Source organism: Podarcis pityusensis (genome assembly GCF_964106645.2).
Source record: "Podarcis pityusensis genome assembly, chromosome: 9".
Classification (NCBI taxonomy): domain Eukaryota; kingdom Metazoa; phylum Chordata; class Lepidosauria; order Squamata; family Lacertidae; genus Podarcis; species Podarcis pityusensis.
In genome coordinates, this window is record NC_138034.1 from 71,972,898 (window position 1) to 71,989,332 (window position 16,435).

The 16,435-nt window shown below is 41.5% G+C and overlaps 1 protein-coding gene across 3 annotated transcripts in view; it reads left to right on the top strand.

Moving 5' to 3' along the window:
- PTPRA (protein tyrosine phosphatase receptor type A) overlaps positions 1 to 16,435 on the top strand; it is a 140,011-nt gene that overhangs the window by 74,690 nt on the left and 48,886 nt on the right. For all 3 annotated transcript variants that reach the window (XM_081020773.1, XM_081020774.1, XM_081020775.1), the window contains exon 3: positions 16,156 to 16,237. In XM_081020773.1, coding sequence (XP_080876899.1) covers positions 16,156 to 16,237 — 82 coding nt within the window. The remainder of the gene's footprint in view (positions 1 to 16,155; positions 16,238 to 16,435) is intronic.

Genomic DNA, 16,435 nt, shown 5'->3' on the forward strand with positions numbered 1-16,435 from the left:
TGTGTCTTCTGAAAGGCAAACAAGGCCAGAATATAGCCTGCTGGCTTCCTTTCGGATTCTGTGCTGGTCACATACTGGATCAATACTTAGTGTCTTATCTAGAATTTTTTAGAAGCAGAATATCTATTACGTATGTACCTTAATGTTAGTTTGTGTAAATGACAATCCAATGACGTGCGGTCCATGTGTTCTTTTTGTTATTATGTTATATTCATGATGTCACTGTTGAAAAACCAATAAAATGCATGTATCCTACTTTGCCCTTGCAGATATTTATATGATTTAGCAGTGTACACATATTAAATGCTATAAAAATTAAATACTTTCCCTACAACTCTTACGCTGTAATTTTACTGATGGCAAATCAGTAAAATATGTAGAGTCTCTGTGTGTGACACTCTGTGTCAAAGAGTGTGTACGAAAGAAAGTAAGAAAGTTAAAGGATAATAAAGGAATTTTCTTAACACATTTAAGTCCTGATGGTTCTTTCTAGATGGGTTCTCAAGTCCTTAGTTAAAAGCCCTCCTCTCTACTCCATCTCATCTCACTTTGTGTCTTAGATAAAGAATCAAGAAGAAAAAGGAAGTCATCTCATGATTTCCTAGGCCAGAAAGGAAGTTCTCTGGCACACAAAGATCCTTTCTTTAAATGAAAGCTTCTGCCTTCAATCTTCCAGCTCTGCCTTCTTAATAGAAAAAAAAACAGTTTACTGGAAGAGGGAGGGACCAACTCACTTTGGACACAAGCCAGCCCCTGTCAGCCACAGTTAGCGGGGTGAAAAAGCTTGTGTAAACCAATCACAGAGAATGATGCCATTCTAAGCTCTGCTTACACATCCTTGTAGTTTCAAGCATTCTTTTAACCATTTATACTTGTTAATGAAAAGTGTGGAGGAAAATTAGGAGGCATTCCTGATCACAAAGAATTCTGTATGGACCTGTACATCCAAACGAAACTTTAGGACCCGTGAACACACAAGGAAGGGGGCACTGAGGACAAGCATGCCAACTCCACCACCGCTGTCATTTTCAAACTTATTTCCATGAGGATAGGGTTGCTTCCCCCACATGTGCTTACTGTTACCTCTTTGGAACACCTGAAGAGAGGGCTGAGGAAGAGTGGAGAGGGAAATGGGTGCAGCAGAATACAATGGAGAAGCAGGAAAGATGGGAATGCAGACGGGACTTTGCTATGTAAGTGAGTCTTGAGAAGGAATGTCTGTTTGCAAACATAAACAAGCAGCATAACTGAAGGCATAAAGGTAGAATACTATTACAGGCCACCCCAATCTCTGAGCAGTGTGAAATGCCAGGGGACTTGGCACTTAACCCAGGCACTTGTGTTTTCTTTGGAATGAGTCACAGCAGGCGCTATGGTGTCTTTATGACATATGGTTTTATTCACACATGTATACAGCCTGAGTGTAGAATTGAAGGGGTACAGGTACATGTCTTTTTCCCCCCTCAAAAATTTTATTGATTTTTTACATCTACAGTGGTACCTCAGGTTAAGTACTTAATTTGTTCCGGAGGTCCGTACTTAACCTGAAACTGTTCTTAACCTGAAGCACCACTTTAGCTAATGGGGCCTCCCGCTGCCGCCGCACCGCCGGAGCATGATTTCTGTTCTCATCCTGAAGCAAAGTTCTTAACCTGAAGCACTATTTCTGGGTTAGCAGAGTCTGTAACCTGAAGCGTATGTAACCTGACGTGTATGTAACCCGAGGTACCACTGTATAACAAATAAAACATCCAAAACAGACTACAATACTACAAGAAAAAGAAAAAAGAAAAACACATTTCTTTCTTATATTCATTTTAAATTCCATTATTACGTGACTTCCTCGAATCCCCCAACTGAATTTCATTATGTTCCCTTGTAACAGTTCCCCCAAACATCTTTCTATTACAATCAGTTCCTTCCTTTTACTATCTTCATCTCTTTTCTTATTGTCTTAAATCCATCTTACTATACAACATTCATATTATAATCCTAGGCCTGTTTAATACTTTCAAGTATCTTCTTAATTATCTAATATTACAGTATTTGGCTAAATATTCTTTAAATTTCGTCCAATCTTCTTGGTATTCCTCCTCTTTCTGTTTGCGGATTCTTCCAAGTCAGGTCAGCCAGCTCCCCAAACTCCAACATCTTCATTTGCCATTCTTCTACCATTGGTATTTCTTGAGAGGTACATGTCTTTTTTTGCTGCTATGCTGCTGGGGTGAATCCGGTGCTTTGCCCAGTAGCACGGTAGCAAAAGATACAGCTTCAAGAGAAGATACAGTCCAAGAGAAGCCAACTTCTGCCATAAGCACAGCAGCCAAACAGCAGCCAGCATGGTTCAGAGCTTCTTTGTAGCAGCCGGCTCCGGTCAGCCTACCTGGCTTCTGTGCCCCTCCATCTTTCCAAAAACCCTTTCCAAAACTTGACCTCCCCTTCCACTTGCATCATTGCGCCCTGTAACCCTGGCAACCTCCCCCTCTGTGCCCAGCAGTGTCTTCTGTTTTAACTGCCCATTTCAGCCTTTGTTTCTTAATGGTTTATTTCCCCGCTAGCCATGTCGGGCTGACATGGCTTGTTATCCCGCAGTGTTTGGCACTGTTTTAGTCAAACCTTTATCAATTCTAACTTTTAACAAGTTCAGGAATCGTGGGTGGCTTGCAGTCACAGACTCTGGTCCCCAAAACCTGTAGCAATACAGATGACTCCATAGGCCAGCAGTTATTTCAGACTGTCCACCCTCAAGGAACCTTTTCCACTTCTACTCGTTTCCTGAGGAATGCCAGTGTGTTCTGAGACGTATTTTTCGCACCAGCTAAGTTAATGCAAAACCTTTGCATGCCATGTTGCGTATGTGCATTGCAGGAAAGATAGGAAGCTTGACATTCCCTCCCACCCTGGAATTCTCATCGAGAAACTCCTAATAATAATAATAATAATAATAATAATAATAATTTATTATTTATACCCCGCCCATAGTTTGAAAACCACTGCTGTAGGTATTAAGGGTGAAACAGACTTCTGATGTTGCACTTCTCCAGTTTATTTGAATTACATAGCAAAGTCCGGCTTTTGATAAGTATTCTGTCTAATTGGTAACCTTAGTAATATGTGCTGTTTCCTTCAATAGGTAAGAGTGCTGATTGATTCTGTTAATAGCAAATCCTCTGGCTGTCAGCCGGTAACGGAATAGTTACTTTGGGTTCCACAGAAGGTTCCCATGAGTTTGTGCTTTTTATGGCTTTCTAAAAGGCACCCTGTTTAAAGTGGTGCTGGGCATTTTAACCTCTTTCTCATCATATGATGTTTTTTCATTTCCTCCCACTTTCAATGGGCAGCATTGTCCAAACCTGCCTTGTTTTCTGTTTTTGTCCATTTCTCCTCCTCTCCCCCGAACTGTAAGCCGCGGTTTCAGTCCTGAAAGGGAGAAAGTTCTTGGAGATTTTGAATGTGTGTGTCTTTGTCATCTGAGGAACAGTCTAATCATTCCATAAACACTGGCATGGCTGCCCTTCTCGAAGCAGAGAGACAGACTTTCGAAAAGAGCCTTGAGGTTTACTCCCATGGAAACCTCAGCGTGCTCGGTTGGTTTGGCTTTTAGCATTTAAAGCCATGAAACAACTTGAAGCCAGGTTACCCAAGACTGTGCTTCTCAAGCTATCTGATTGCTGGACTGGCAATTTACACACACACACACACACACACACACACACACTGCCAGGGACCAGTACCATATTTTATTCCTGAAGTGCCCCATCCAGCCTGGGCTGTGGGGTTGCTCAGATCCAGCAGCTGATGGTTCATTGACTGGCACTGGTCCATGGGCTGCTACATTGAGTAGCACTGATCTAAGACATATATAATAATAATAATAATAATTTATTTATATCCCGCTCAGAGTGGCCAACAACAACAAAAGTAACACAACATTCTAAAATCAATTCATTTTAAAATCAATTCAAAATCAAATTCATGGCAGCCATTGGGCTAGAGTTCTGTGAGGATTACCAAAGGAGGGGGTCAGGCTGTGCCTTGGCCAAAGGCCTGGTGGAACAGCTCCGTCTTGTAGGCCCTGCGGAAAGATGTCAAGTCCCGCAGGGCCCTAGTCTCTTGTGACAGAGCGTTCCACCAGATCTCTTCCAGGCAACTGTACTCCTTCGACTGGGCACTGCCAATAGTGCTTCGTTTCACTACTGCTATGGTCTGTTGATTCAGAATTGAAGGGGGGCAAATGCAAACATAAAAGCTGAAAGGGACTGGGTCTAACCAGGCTTTAGAGCAGTGTCACAGAGGTTAATAATAATAATAATAATAATAATAATAATAATTTTATTTACACCCCACCCATCTGAGTGGGTTTCCTCAGCCACTCTAGGCGGCTTACAGCATATATAAAACATAGTAAAAAAATATAATTGTTGTTATATTTAATTATTTCATTTATGAATCTCTTCCCATTAGACATCCAAAAACAATTTACAGTGGGTGGAATTCAACGTTGTTTTATGGTGTGTGTCCCATCAGCGCAAGCATTGTATCTTGGCAGGCAGAACAATCACCCCTCCTCCCCCACCCACAAAACTTTTGGGGGTTCTCCTGACACCCCAAGCTAATTTTGAGGGGAGAGGAGTGAAGCCTAATTGGTCAAGCGGAAGCCTCCACATAGGGCTTGTGCTGACTGGATTTGTTAGGTGAATCCCGCCCAATATAATAAAAGCATATATAAAACAGTTAAATATATACAAACAATTGCATATATAAAACATTTCTAAAAACATGACTATATGTATAAAAATAGCTTGATACAGCAACAGCACATGTAGAAAAACAATTCAAATCCAATATAAGCTACAGCTGGGTTAGCAATTGAGCACAGAGGGGAGTTGATGGGGACCCTGATTATCAAAGAGTACCAAACTAACCTCAATCTTCAAATCATTGCTTGCAGAAAAACTCATTTATGAGGCTAATTGTATTCTATTGGTATCCTGCACTGCCATGTAATCCATACACCACATATTTCACTTTAGGTGCTAATCACTTTCTGCCTATGTTTAGAATGCATCAATATCTGTACACATGTTTTGTGGTTCCTTCAAGTCCTCTCATTTTAAAAAATGAATTTAGAAATAGTACTGTGCACCAGCAAAAAATATAACTCTATGATTCTCTGATTTTGTGAGACAGAAGAGAATACCTTCTTTAATACAGAGTGATTTGACACCACAAGTCAAGTTCTATGTTCATTCAGTATTCAGAGGAGAATAGTCTTATAAATCATTTGTGTAAGAGCAGACAGTCTGTGGGAAGTGACTGTACCCTACCCTCAAGAGTTCAGCCCATGGATCCTGGTTTACTGCTCCTTTCTGTATCCTGCTCTTGGTTTTATTTATTTTTATTAACAAAATCAATTTATCTCTCACTTGACAGAAGACCTCTTAGTAGTTTAACAAGGAGCCATCTAAAACATTCATTAAAAATACTGATAAAAGCAAACATTAAAAACAAGCTAACATAAAATCTTTAAGTATGACCAGCAATTTAAAAACAATTATATATAATAAAGTTACATATTAAAATTGTTTGTCTTGGTAGGCTGAAACCATAGGAACCAACTTTTAGGGATCAAAGACACTTCTCCTCCCCCCCCCCCCCAAATATTTGAGGGCCTGGGCCTACCCAAAGTTGATAGGCATTGCCATTCAAATAGTGTGCGTGCACCACATTATGTGATCAATAATGCAAGGTGTGGCTTACCTGCCCGCCCCCCAATATTTTATTCAAGTTGGCACCCCTGGCAGAAAACAATGGGAACTGGGGTCAGCTTTGCCACTAGTCAGATCTTGGAATACCATTAACAGGCAGCAAATTATCCATTATTCGGTTTATCAATTATATTTCCAGCATCCCTGGGTGTCCCATATGGATCTTCTAGCTCAAATATTAAAATTGTTTTGCTTTTGGGCCACCTGTGACTTGACCTGATCTTATTACTGATTTCCCAGTATCATCATAGCAGTTACATTATATATATATATAGAGAGAGAGAGAGAGAGAGTGTGTTGCTGTGGCAACAAAACTGAGATTACCTAGGCACTGATGTTCGTCGCTGAGTTAAATGTAAACTTCCTCCCATTATGAGACATGTTCAGGATAGATCTGCAGAGCCACAATTAAGCATCATTTGACTTAAAAGCAAATGTCTTCTAATATGAGCAATCATTTGTACTGCAGTTTGCAAAATGAGCACAGCGTTTTTATTTTAAAAGCTGCGATTTAAATATACATAAGCATGTTGGGGACCACCCATTCAGGTTGGGGAGGAAGTATACCACGGCAAAGAGTGATATTTTATTCCTCTTTTCTCTGTGATTTTCTTTTGACTGAAGGGGGGAGGGATCTTGGACCTGAAACTGCTAAGGGACCTTGTCTTGTGCTTAGTCTTTCCTTCTCTTTATGGCTTCAGGGCTGTGGATGGTTTGGTGGGCTTGCTCCCTTTCCTTGGGATCCAAAACCATTGCCAGTGGTCTGTACCATCATCAAAGTACAGTGAGTGAGGCTCGGGGTGAGCTGCCATGATGTGTCAGTAGTTAAGGAACTCCCTTCCCCATCTGAAGGTTTTAGAACAGGGATGGTAGACATGGTGCCTTTCAGATGATGTTGAACTACAACTCCTATCATCCCTGACCATTGGTTATATATAATAAAGTTACATATTAACTTTATTTCTGGGCCTGATGGGAGTTGTAGTTCATCAATATCTGGATGGCACCATATTGGCTACCCCTGCAGTATGATATCTTAACAGCTTTCCCCTGTCAACCATGAAATAATTCTGCAGTTCAAGCTGTCAAAGGCTTTCGGAGGTTGTATGCGCAATGTCCTTTATTCAGGGTGTGAGCTGACAGATTTTAACAGTTGGGTTACATTGGCTATATTGTGTTTCTGTTTCTTTCCCAGCAATGAGAGAAAACGTGCCCTTTTATTTTTCTGAATTCTGTTGCCGTAGGAGAGCTTTCTAATTAAAATCCACAACATGTACCACAACCTCCCGCCCATGCATATTAAAGCAAGCCATTTGTGATACACCAACAGTCCGAAAGCACAAATGAGGATGTCTGTTCCGCTTTTACAAACACTTCCCTGCCTGGTCACCTGGAGGCAATTCTTACTTGCCGCAGGCAAGTGGCTGTTTAGAAAATGAGTGTAAATGTGCAGGTGGTTGGTAACTAAATCTTGGGGATCTAAAGTGGATTGGCTACAGGTGCAGACGTTCATAGCCATTGGTGGTCTGTCTATTCAGAAAGCTCTTTGTATTTAAAATGAAACACAAGCCAGCATAGGTTTCAACCTTGAGTATACATGCAAAATGTCCGGAAATATTGGGAGGTAATTTGTATGTTTTCTCCTAGTTTTGGTTTTTTCCAAGAGCTGGAGAGTGCCGTGATGACTCATCCTTTCTGTTTAACTACAGAAAGTGGGTCAGGGGAGTTAAAGGATGATTATTGGCAACACATCAAAGGCTAGCTCTAAGCCACAGAGACCCAAGTGGGACTTTGGCACCAATCCATTTCAGTGCACAGAAAAATACACTAAAGGATTAACAATAAAACATTTCTTTTTTACAGAATCCCGTGTGTTGGGAGAGGCAGGAGAAACTTGTGCTTTGTCTTGAGAGAGGCTAGGCGAAAGAGATCCCTGCCTATTCAATTTATACAGAGATTTATATCTCATTTCCCTCTCCAACTGGAAGTACTAGCTCACAAAATCAAACCTACATTAGCAATAAGTAATATCAAAATCAGAACAAAGAATTGAAGTAAAACATATTAAAAAAACGAAATCCCGGCACCTAAAGTACTGGCATTTAGCTGGCTACTTAAAACCTATCTGTTCCACCCAGACTTTCTCTGAGGAATGATCCATGTTGATGCAGTAAACTGATCTGTTGATTTATAATGTATTCTGCATTTGTTTTATTGATGGAATTCTATTGTTGGCTTTATATTGTTAGTCACCATGATATTTTTGTGCTAATGAAGGTAGTATTGAAACTTTGGTAAATAAATAAATCTCAATACAGTAACGAACAGCAGCTGGAACTGTGTCCAGAAATGAATTGGCGAGCAATGCAGTGTGCTTGCTTCCTGATGTGTTAGAAAGGAATTTGGAAGGGGTGAGTTGATAGGCAAATGGAAAAGAAAAAGACGGGTGCAGAGCATCATATGTGTAATGAAAGCCTAGAGCAGTTCATATGAGTTAATGGCATGTAGCTCATACTTTTCAGCCATTGTAGTCAAGTCTTAATTTTAGTATGGGCCTAATCTTCAGTGGTTGGTTTTTTTGTTTTTGCTATCATATTTTCAATTTATCCTGCATAATTCTGAGTACTAGAAATGCACCTTTCTGTTTTTAAGCAAAAGATTAGTCATGGGTTTGGTTTGGATATGGGAGGGACGGTCCGGGTTCAGATCCCACTCAGCCATGAAACTAACCTGGGTAAGCAGATTTGTCTTGATGTAATGTGCCTTTACATCAAGAGACATCAGAGACAGAGACATCACCTTACCAACAAAGGTCCGCATAGTTAAAGCCATGGTTTTCCCAGTAGTGATGTATGGAAGTGAGAGCTGGACCATAAAGAAGGCTGATCGCCGAATAATTGATGCTTTTGAATTATGGTGCTGGAGGAGACTCTTGAGAGTCCCATGGACTGCAAGAAGATCAAACGTATCCATTCTGAAGGAAATCAGCCCTGAGTGCTCACTGGAAGGACAGATCGTGAAGCTGAGGCTCCAATACTTTGGCCACCTCATGAGAAGAAAAGACTCCCTGGAAAAGATCCTGATGTTGGGAAAGATTGAGGGCACAAGAAGAAGCGGACGACAGAGGACGAGATGGTTGGACAGTGTTCTCGAAGCTACAAACATGAGTCTGACCAAACTGTGGGAGGCAGTGGAAGACAGGAGTGCCTGGCGTGCTCTGGTCCATGGGGTCACGAAGAGTCGGAAACGACTAAACGACTAAACAACAACAATGTGCTTTTCAGAGTAATTGAGAGAGGGTGCAAGGAGACAGTGTAATGGACACAACTCTCACGAGAGTAGGTTTTGAAACTATAAACATATAGAGCAGGTTTGACTTTGGAAAAGTTCTCTTTACTTTCAGGTTGAGTGTTCTAATTACAAAACTTAATCATAGTGCCTTCCAAACTGGGGTTCTTCAGAACTTATAAGAGATTGCGGAACCTTGCCCCTCAACCACTGCTGGTTTTCATTGTGCAGTGCACAGCTACAGGGGGGAAAACAAAATAATAATAATAATAATAATAATAATAATAATAATAATAATTTTTATTTATACCCCGCCCTCCCCAGCCAGAGCCTCCGCGGGGCATACCAGGAGAGGTGGTCCCGTGGGTATGTGGGTCATAGGCCGCATAGGGCTTTAAAAGTCAAAACCAGCACCTTAAACCTGACCCTATATTCCCCGGGAGCCAGTGCAGTTGGTAAAGCACTGGATGAATGTGATCCCGCGGCAAGGACCCCGTAGGGAGCCTCGCAGTGGCATTCTGCACCCGCTGGAGTTTCTGGGTCAGCTTCAAGGGCAGCCCCACGTAGAGCGAGTTACAATAATCAAGCCTGGAGGTGACCGTCGCATGGATCACAGTGGCTAGGTCAGGGCGAGAAAGGTAAGGGACCAACTGCTTAATACGGCGGAGATGGAAAAATGCCACCTTTGCTGTGGCTGCAAACTGCACCTCCAAATGGGCAAATGCTCGAGGATGTGCTTTTGTAGCACATAATGGGATAGCAAAGACCGATGGATCTGACCAGCACCCTAGGACATGCCGCAGAATCCTCTGCAGGGGTCCCATGGCAGATGGCTTGGTGTGGTAAGGCATTCTCTGTGCACAGAAAGTCTTTGCAATGACCTCACCTCTCTCAGCCCTTCCCCTTTCTTCAAGGAGTAAAAATGATCTACCTTACACAGTTCTTGTGAGAATCATATGAAGCACTTGCAAGCACTGCATAAATTCTGTGTAGTTAATGTAAACTACTGCCTCAAGGGACTAAGATGCAGTTGCTTCACCAACTTACTTTGCTCTCGCTACAGCAGTAAATCTCTGAGTGTCTACCCAATGCCAGAATAAGTCTTTGTAAGCCAGATACTTGCCTACATTCTAAGCAATGATATATGGTGAGGATTACCAACTGCTGTGTTTTGTGTACTCTGGAACCAGCTTAGCATGGGCTGCTTTATCCCATATCTGACTACACGAAAAGGTATTTCAAAATATGTTTGAAGATGGGTAAAAACTGAGTGTTTCTGAGCACCTGCAGAGTGCATTGTCTTATCCTGGAGAGACAATGTCATGTGGAAACAGCTGATAGGATTTCCAGGTCAAAAAATGTCACATCCAGTTAGCCTAGCGACTCTTTTTAAAGAACCAAACCCCAATACTTCCCATTTGTTTCCCCTTGTACAGTCTTGCTGATGCCTATTATTGAGTTCTTTGCAAAAATGATTGTGGTGTAATGCATTTTTCCTTCCTGCTCCTCCCTCCCCCTCCACCTTGTGTGAAACCAGAGGCATGATGTCAGGGTATGTGTGTTTTTTCTGTGAAGTGCGCAGGATGCTGCATCTAGCCAACAGCTGTGTGTATGTTGATAACATTACAAGCATTTCCCCTCAGTTTCTGTATCTGTATGGGAGGCGTGTACACAGGGGAGGGAGCCATAATAAGACTTAAGACATAACTTCTTTTTTTGTATCCACACCAAACATTTATTTTATTATTTTTATTTTGACAAAGTAATAATCATAAATAAATAAGAATAAAAATGTTCACCCCACCCACAATACCATTCCATTGCAACTATCCAGCCTCCCAAAATTCCAACACCTCTTGCAATGGTTTGACCCCTTTCCATTTTAACAGTACAGTGGTACCTCAGATTAAAGACGCTTCAGGTTACAGACGCTTCAGGTTACAGACTCCAATAACCCAGAAATAGTACCTCGGGTTAAGAACTTTGCTTCAGGTTGAGAACAGAAATCACACAACGGCGGCGCGGCGGCGGCGGGAGGCCCCATTAGCTAAAGTGGTACCTCAGGTTAAGAACAGTTTCAGGTTAAGAACAGACCTCCGGAACGAATTAAGTTCTTAACCCGAGGAACTGAAGGAACTAAAAGGAGGTGGACAACAATTAAGGATTTATTATGTTTTCAGAATGCATTGGAAAAATTATATAGAAAGGTTTATTGTGTACATTCAAATGTAAGATAAAATATATGCAAAGGGACTTGACAGGAAGTCAAAGTTGAAGAAAAGATTTTGGAAGATAAAATGGGGAAAATATTTACTTTCATTATTATTATTTTGTGTGCAAGTGTGGGTGTGTGGGTGTCTGCACATATAAGTGTTTTTGTATGCAACGTTTGGGAGGAAATAAGACGGTAAATAACAAATAAACTAAATATTGATGTATGTAATTTTTATTTCTTAATTATATTTAGTGGTAGTATGGCTGTATTGTTTTTTGTAACATAAAATCATTCAATAAAAATTATTTATAAATAAAATAAAAAGTTATTAACCCGAGGTACCACTGTACAAATTCTACAAACACCTTCCATATCTCCTCAAAATCATTTCTCCTGCATATTCCCCACATGTTAATTTATCATTAAAAGCTATATCCCACACCTCTTTATACCATTCTTCTATTTTATATTCACCTTGCCCCTTCCACTTCCTAGCTATTATAATTTGTGCAACTGCCAATGAATTTGTGAGCAAGTCCTTCATAGCCTGTGAACCTTCCACCCCATCGTAAATTGATAATAATGCTACCTCTGGACTTCTGGTCAGCTTTAACCCAGTGATTTCTGTTACCTCCTTAAACACACTTTACCAAAAAAATTGTACATATTTACACGCTCCACCACATGTGAACATAACCCCCAGTTTCCTGGCACCCCCTTTACTTTTAAGATGCTGCTGTCAATTTATTTTGCAACGTTGGGTGATTTGAGAGAAGCTTTGACTAGCAAACATCTGCTGTGATAAAGTGACTTCCACCCTGTTCTCTAAATTGCTTTAAACAATGTTGAGAGGGTGTGTGGGCCCTTTTTGCTTGACATGACAACACCTGCAGCCCCTGGAGCTCATCTTTATCAATCAGTCCGTATTATCAGATGCTGTTGGTTCCCACCTGATATTTGTCAAGAAGCCCTCTGATATCCACAACATATTATTTCCGGGGTTGGTTTGAGCTTCAGCTCCAATCTTACGATCCTAGCCAGATCTCTGGAAAAGTGTGTGCATGCAGATTCCTTTTCTGAACTGATCATCCTTCCCCCACCTCCAAAACATCTGCTTTACCCCTACCTTGAGTAATTTCTACCAAAGGAGACAGTCAATTCTTAAAATCTTACTGCTGAGGGGGCTGTAGGAGCAGGCAGCTGTGTTTTAAAACTGATGTAATATTAAATCACGTCAGAGCTATGTTAGCTAACTTGACGGACAAAGAGGGACTTGACCCACTCTGCTCAGTTTTATGATTTCTTAGTTCTCAAAGGGAAAGGGAAACTTGCTGGCATGGCTCCCCTCCCTTCTTTCGAAACAGTCAATCTCCCAAGTGCAAGTAGGATTTTCTTTCTTTGCTATGGAGAGCATAAAACCATTCTGTGACGTAGAGGCTGTCCTAATGCTTTCTGGCATGCTGGAGGACACTTGCAAGGACCACTGGAAAAATCTTACAAGCCCCTCATTCCAGCCCTGCATAAGGACAATTTGTTGTTTTTTAATATAAAGTCCTTGCTGTCATATCTCTAGAAACCCGGGATATTTGCAGCCCTGCTAAAAATCTGTATTTGTTTGAAACAGATTTGCTACTAGTTGGCACTGTTTAGCAATCCAAACTGTTTGGAGTATATCCATGTGATGAAAATGGTAGACCTCTCTCTTTGTGAAGAGAACATTAGGCCGTGGCATTCGTTCTTTACCGATGTGAATCAGAATCTTCATGCCCACAATCTATACTGATGGTTGCATATGGCAAAGGAAAAATGCAGCTGTTGCTAATAACAGTTCCCCCCTGAACATAAGCAAAATAAGGGAACTTTGCCCAGAGAAGTTGGCAACCTACATTTCAACAGTATAGAAGACTACAGAGGAAGGCAAGGGTAGTAGGGAATGAAAACACAAAAACTTGGTTATGCATACTTTGGGTTTGCTCCATTGGTGGTGAGGATAAGGGTCAAGTGAAAGGCTTCACAGAAATGGTGGGTTTTAAGGAGCATTTCGGAGAAAGAGAGAGAGATGACTCCGCCTAGGTTTTCTGAGAGGGCAGTTGGAGGAAAGTAGTGTTTATCTTATGTATGACTTCAGTATAAATGTTTCACTATCATTTTCAGCAACTTGCTTTATTTATCCTTCATTGTCCATTTATGGGGTAGGCTTTTGGGTTTTTCCATGTTTTTTAAATGATAATTCAATTCTGGCACAGACCCAAACATGCAAGGCAAGTGCTACGCACTTTTAAAGCAGGGTAGCTCCAGAACTCCTTGTCTTGAAAAGCCATATAGCTCTAAATTAGGGAAGGGGAACAAGTTGCCCTCCAGATGATGCTGGGACCAACTCAGCCCTAGCCAGCATGGCCTGTAGTGAGGAATGATGGGGTTTGTAGTCCAACAATATTTGGAGGGCCACAGGTTCCCCATCTCTGCTCTAATTTATCATATGGTGATGATCAGGATTGGAATACTTGCTCCCCATTTTTGTCTCTGGTCTAAAGTGATTTAGATACTTAATTTCCGCACTGATGCACAACCCACATGTAGTCATACTACCTTTTATAAAACCTTGTGAGAGATCTCTAGGTGATATATAGATAGTTGTTGTGGTTGTTGTTTTTTACAACTTCATCCTCCCCTCTCCCCAAGTGACAACCAGATTTGCAGTGGGAGCGCTGTTGGAGCAAGGATTTCTTTTTGTGCTAATGCCAGAAACTGGGAAAACGAGTATCTGTTTACGCTAGAATAAAGAATTGAAATTCATGGCCTCAAGGCTGCTATCTTGGGGATACTATCTTGAAATAACTGTTGTCTACACAAATAAAGAACTCCACATTCTGTTCCAACCTTCCTCAAGCTGTGCTGGCTAGGACTGATAGACATTGTAGTCCAAAATATCTGGAAAGCACTAGGTAGGGGGAGGCTGTCTTAATTGCTGTCTTGGTCAGTCACCCTTGAATTATTCTTACTTAAACAGTGATTGCTAGTGTGTGCTACCATGCTCAAGAGATTAAAACCCAAGATCCACACTTTTGTTGGGGAAGCAAGCCAGCATCACAGCCCAGAATCCATTGCATACCTTGAGCATGTTTCCATACATGTAAGAGAGAAACTGCTTTAAAAAAAGACGTTTCAAAGTTGTAGTCACTGGTTTCCCCCCAACAGAGGCTACTGTGCTTTCAGCTGCAGCAGGAAGTAGTCCAGCAGCTGTAGTGGTCCCATATGATGGTATTTTAAAGTTGGAGAAAGCTACACCACTTTTTATTTTATTTGAAAGCATAGAATCTCTGATACAACAGGTGGGAACTCTAAATGAAAATAATCTTCAGAGAGAAAAAATACACATCCTAAAATCTGAAAAAGTAATCATTAGGCGATGCAAGGATTCTTACAGAAAAACCACTAGATTCTGAACTCTCAGACCTTCGTGTGTCAATGTACAATATTTGTAATGTCTGGCTTGCACTGGCTGTACTTTGAACATCTATGAATTAGCTTTCCACACTGCACTTCAGGCACCCAGCAGATCTGTTTCACCCTATTTCCCAACAGGGTGTTTCACTCCTGTGCCTGTATATATGGGTGTAAACTCTTTGAAGTCATCCCAGATCTCCAAAGACCCAAGAGGCACTTCTCAGGGACTTAACATGTTGGGCAAATGAGTTTTGAAGACATTCCATGGCCAATTTTGTATGTGTGGGACTTGGTGCTTTTAGGGCGCATGCTTCCCTCTTTGGTCCAAAGGATTCTTGACCTAGTTGACTATAAGGGCCAAAATGGATGTGATGCTGAATGTGTCATTACAAGACATGTCAGGGTGGTTATTTTTCTAAATTTAATATTGGGCACGGGAGGGACCAATCTTCATCCAAGACTGCAGTGTGCAGGGAGGGGAGGCACAACCTTTTCTTCCTCCGCCTTGGTTCTAACAAAAATCCCTCCCTTTTTTACACCATTGTTATTCTTAGGGGAGAAAAGCTGTCTTTGGGAGGGGGCATTTCATTTGGAGCTGTGTGCGGATGGAAGGATAAAACCTCCCCTCCTTGCTTGGTGCATTCTTCATTTATGTATTTAGCACTGCATCTAGTTTGGGCCTCGAGATCTCCCTGCAGATAGTCAAAGCTGTCTGTAGCTGGGAGGATTTGGGTGGTGTGTTCAGGACTTCTATGACTTCATTCTTGTCTGTGCATCCAGAGGTTGGGAAGGGCCTGGGCTGAAGCAGATAGAAACTGAGTACGGTAACAGAAGCCATTGCAAGAGAGTTGGCCAAGTTGTAAGCACAGATGTGCTGCTTTGGCGTTGCAGTGGTTGACCCTGCAGGAAAGTCTCCAAAGAGGAGTTGGTGAATCTTGTGAGAAAGGGCTTATTACGAAACCAAATGGCCTACAGTGTTATGAAACTTGCTTTGTTGGTTGTCATCCTTATCTTACTGAAAGCCAAAAGAAAGCTTTGTTTTGGTAGGGGACTCTTAAGAGTCTGCTTTGGTTCTACATAGTAGGGTGTCGTTGTTGTTGTTGTTAATTGTATTTAGAGGTAGGAGGTTTTGAGTCTTAATAGCTTCCTTAAAAAGCCGTCTAATAAGTTCATGGCTAAGGAGAGAATTGAACTGAGGATTTCCTGGGTTGTACCTCGTATCTCATTTTCTGCCCTATAAATGTGCTAGTTCTGAATGTTGCGATTCCCTGGTACATAACAGAGACACTGCTTCTTATAAAGATCTCTCTTGGCTCCCTTCCAAAAGTGTGACAGGTGTCAATGCTTAGGTACTTCTGATGGTAGTTGAAATGCTGGCAATGCAAACTGGGTTGTTAATGAAGCCCATCTGTTTTGTTTCTCTTCCTCACCTCTCAGGCCAACATGGGTTCATGCTTCCTTCTCATCCTGCTCAGCAGCTGCCTGACATTCCTGGGAGCAGCAGCCAACATGACCACAGGTAAAGCATTATGTCATTTTCAGTTTAATCACTGAACATATCAAGGGGGAATGGGCACGACCACCTTCCTACTGCAGACATAACTTTTAGTAAATGTTCAAATTTTTAAAATGTGTTTTAAGTAACCAGTGTTCAAAACTCCCATTGTTCTAGGCGCATTTTGCGACAGGGAATTTCATTAGCGCAAGCAGTTTCTGA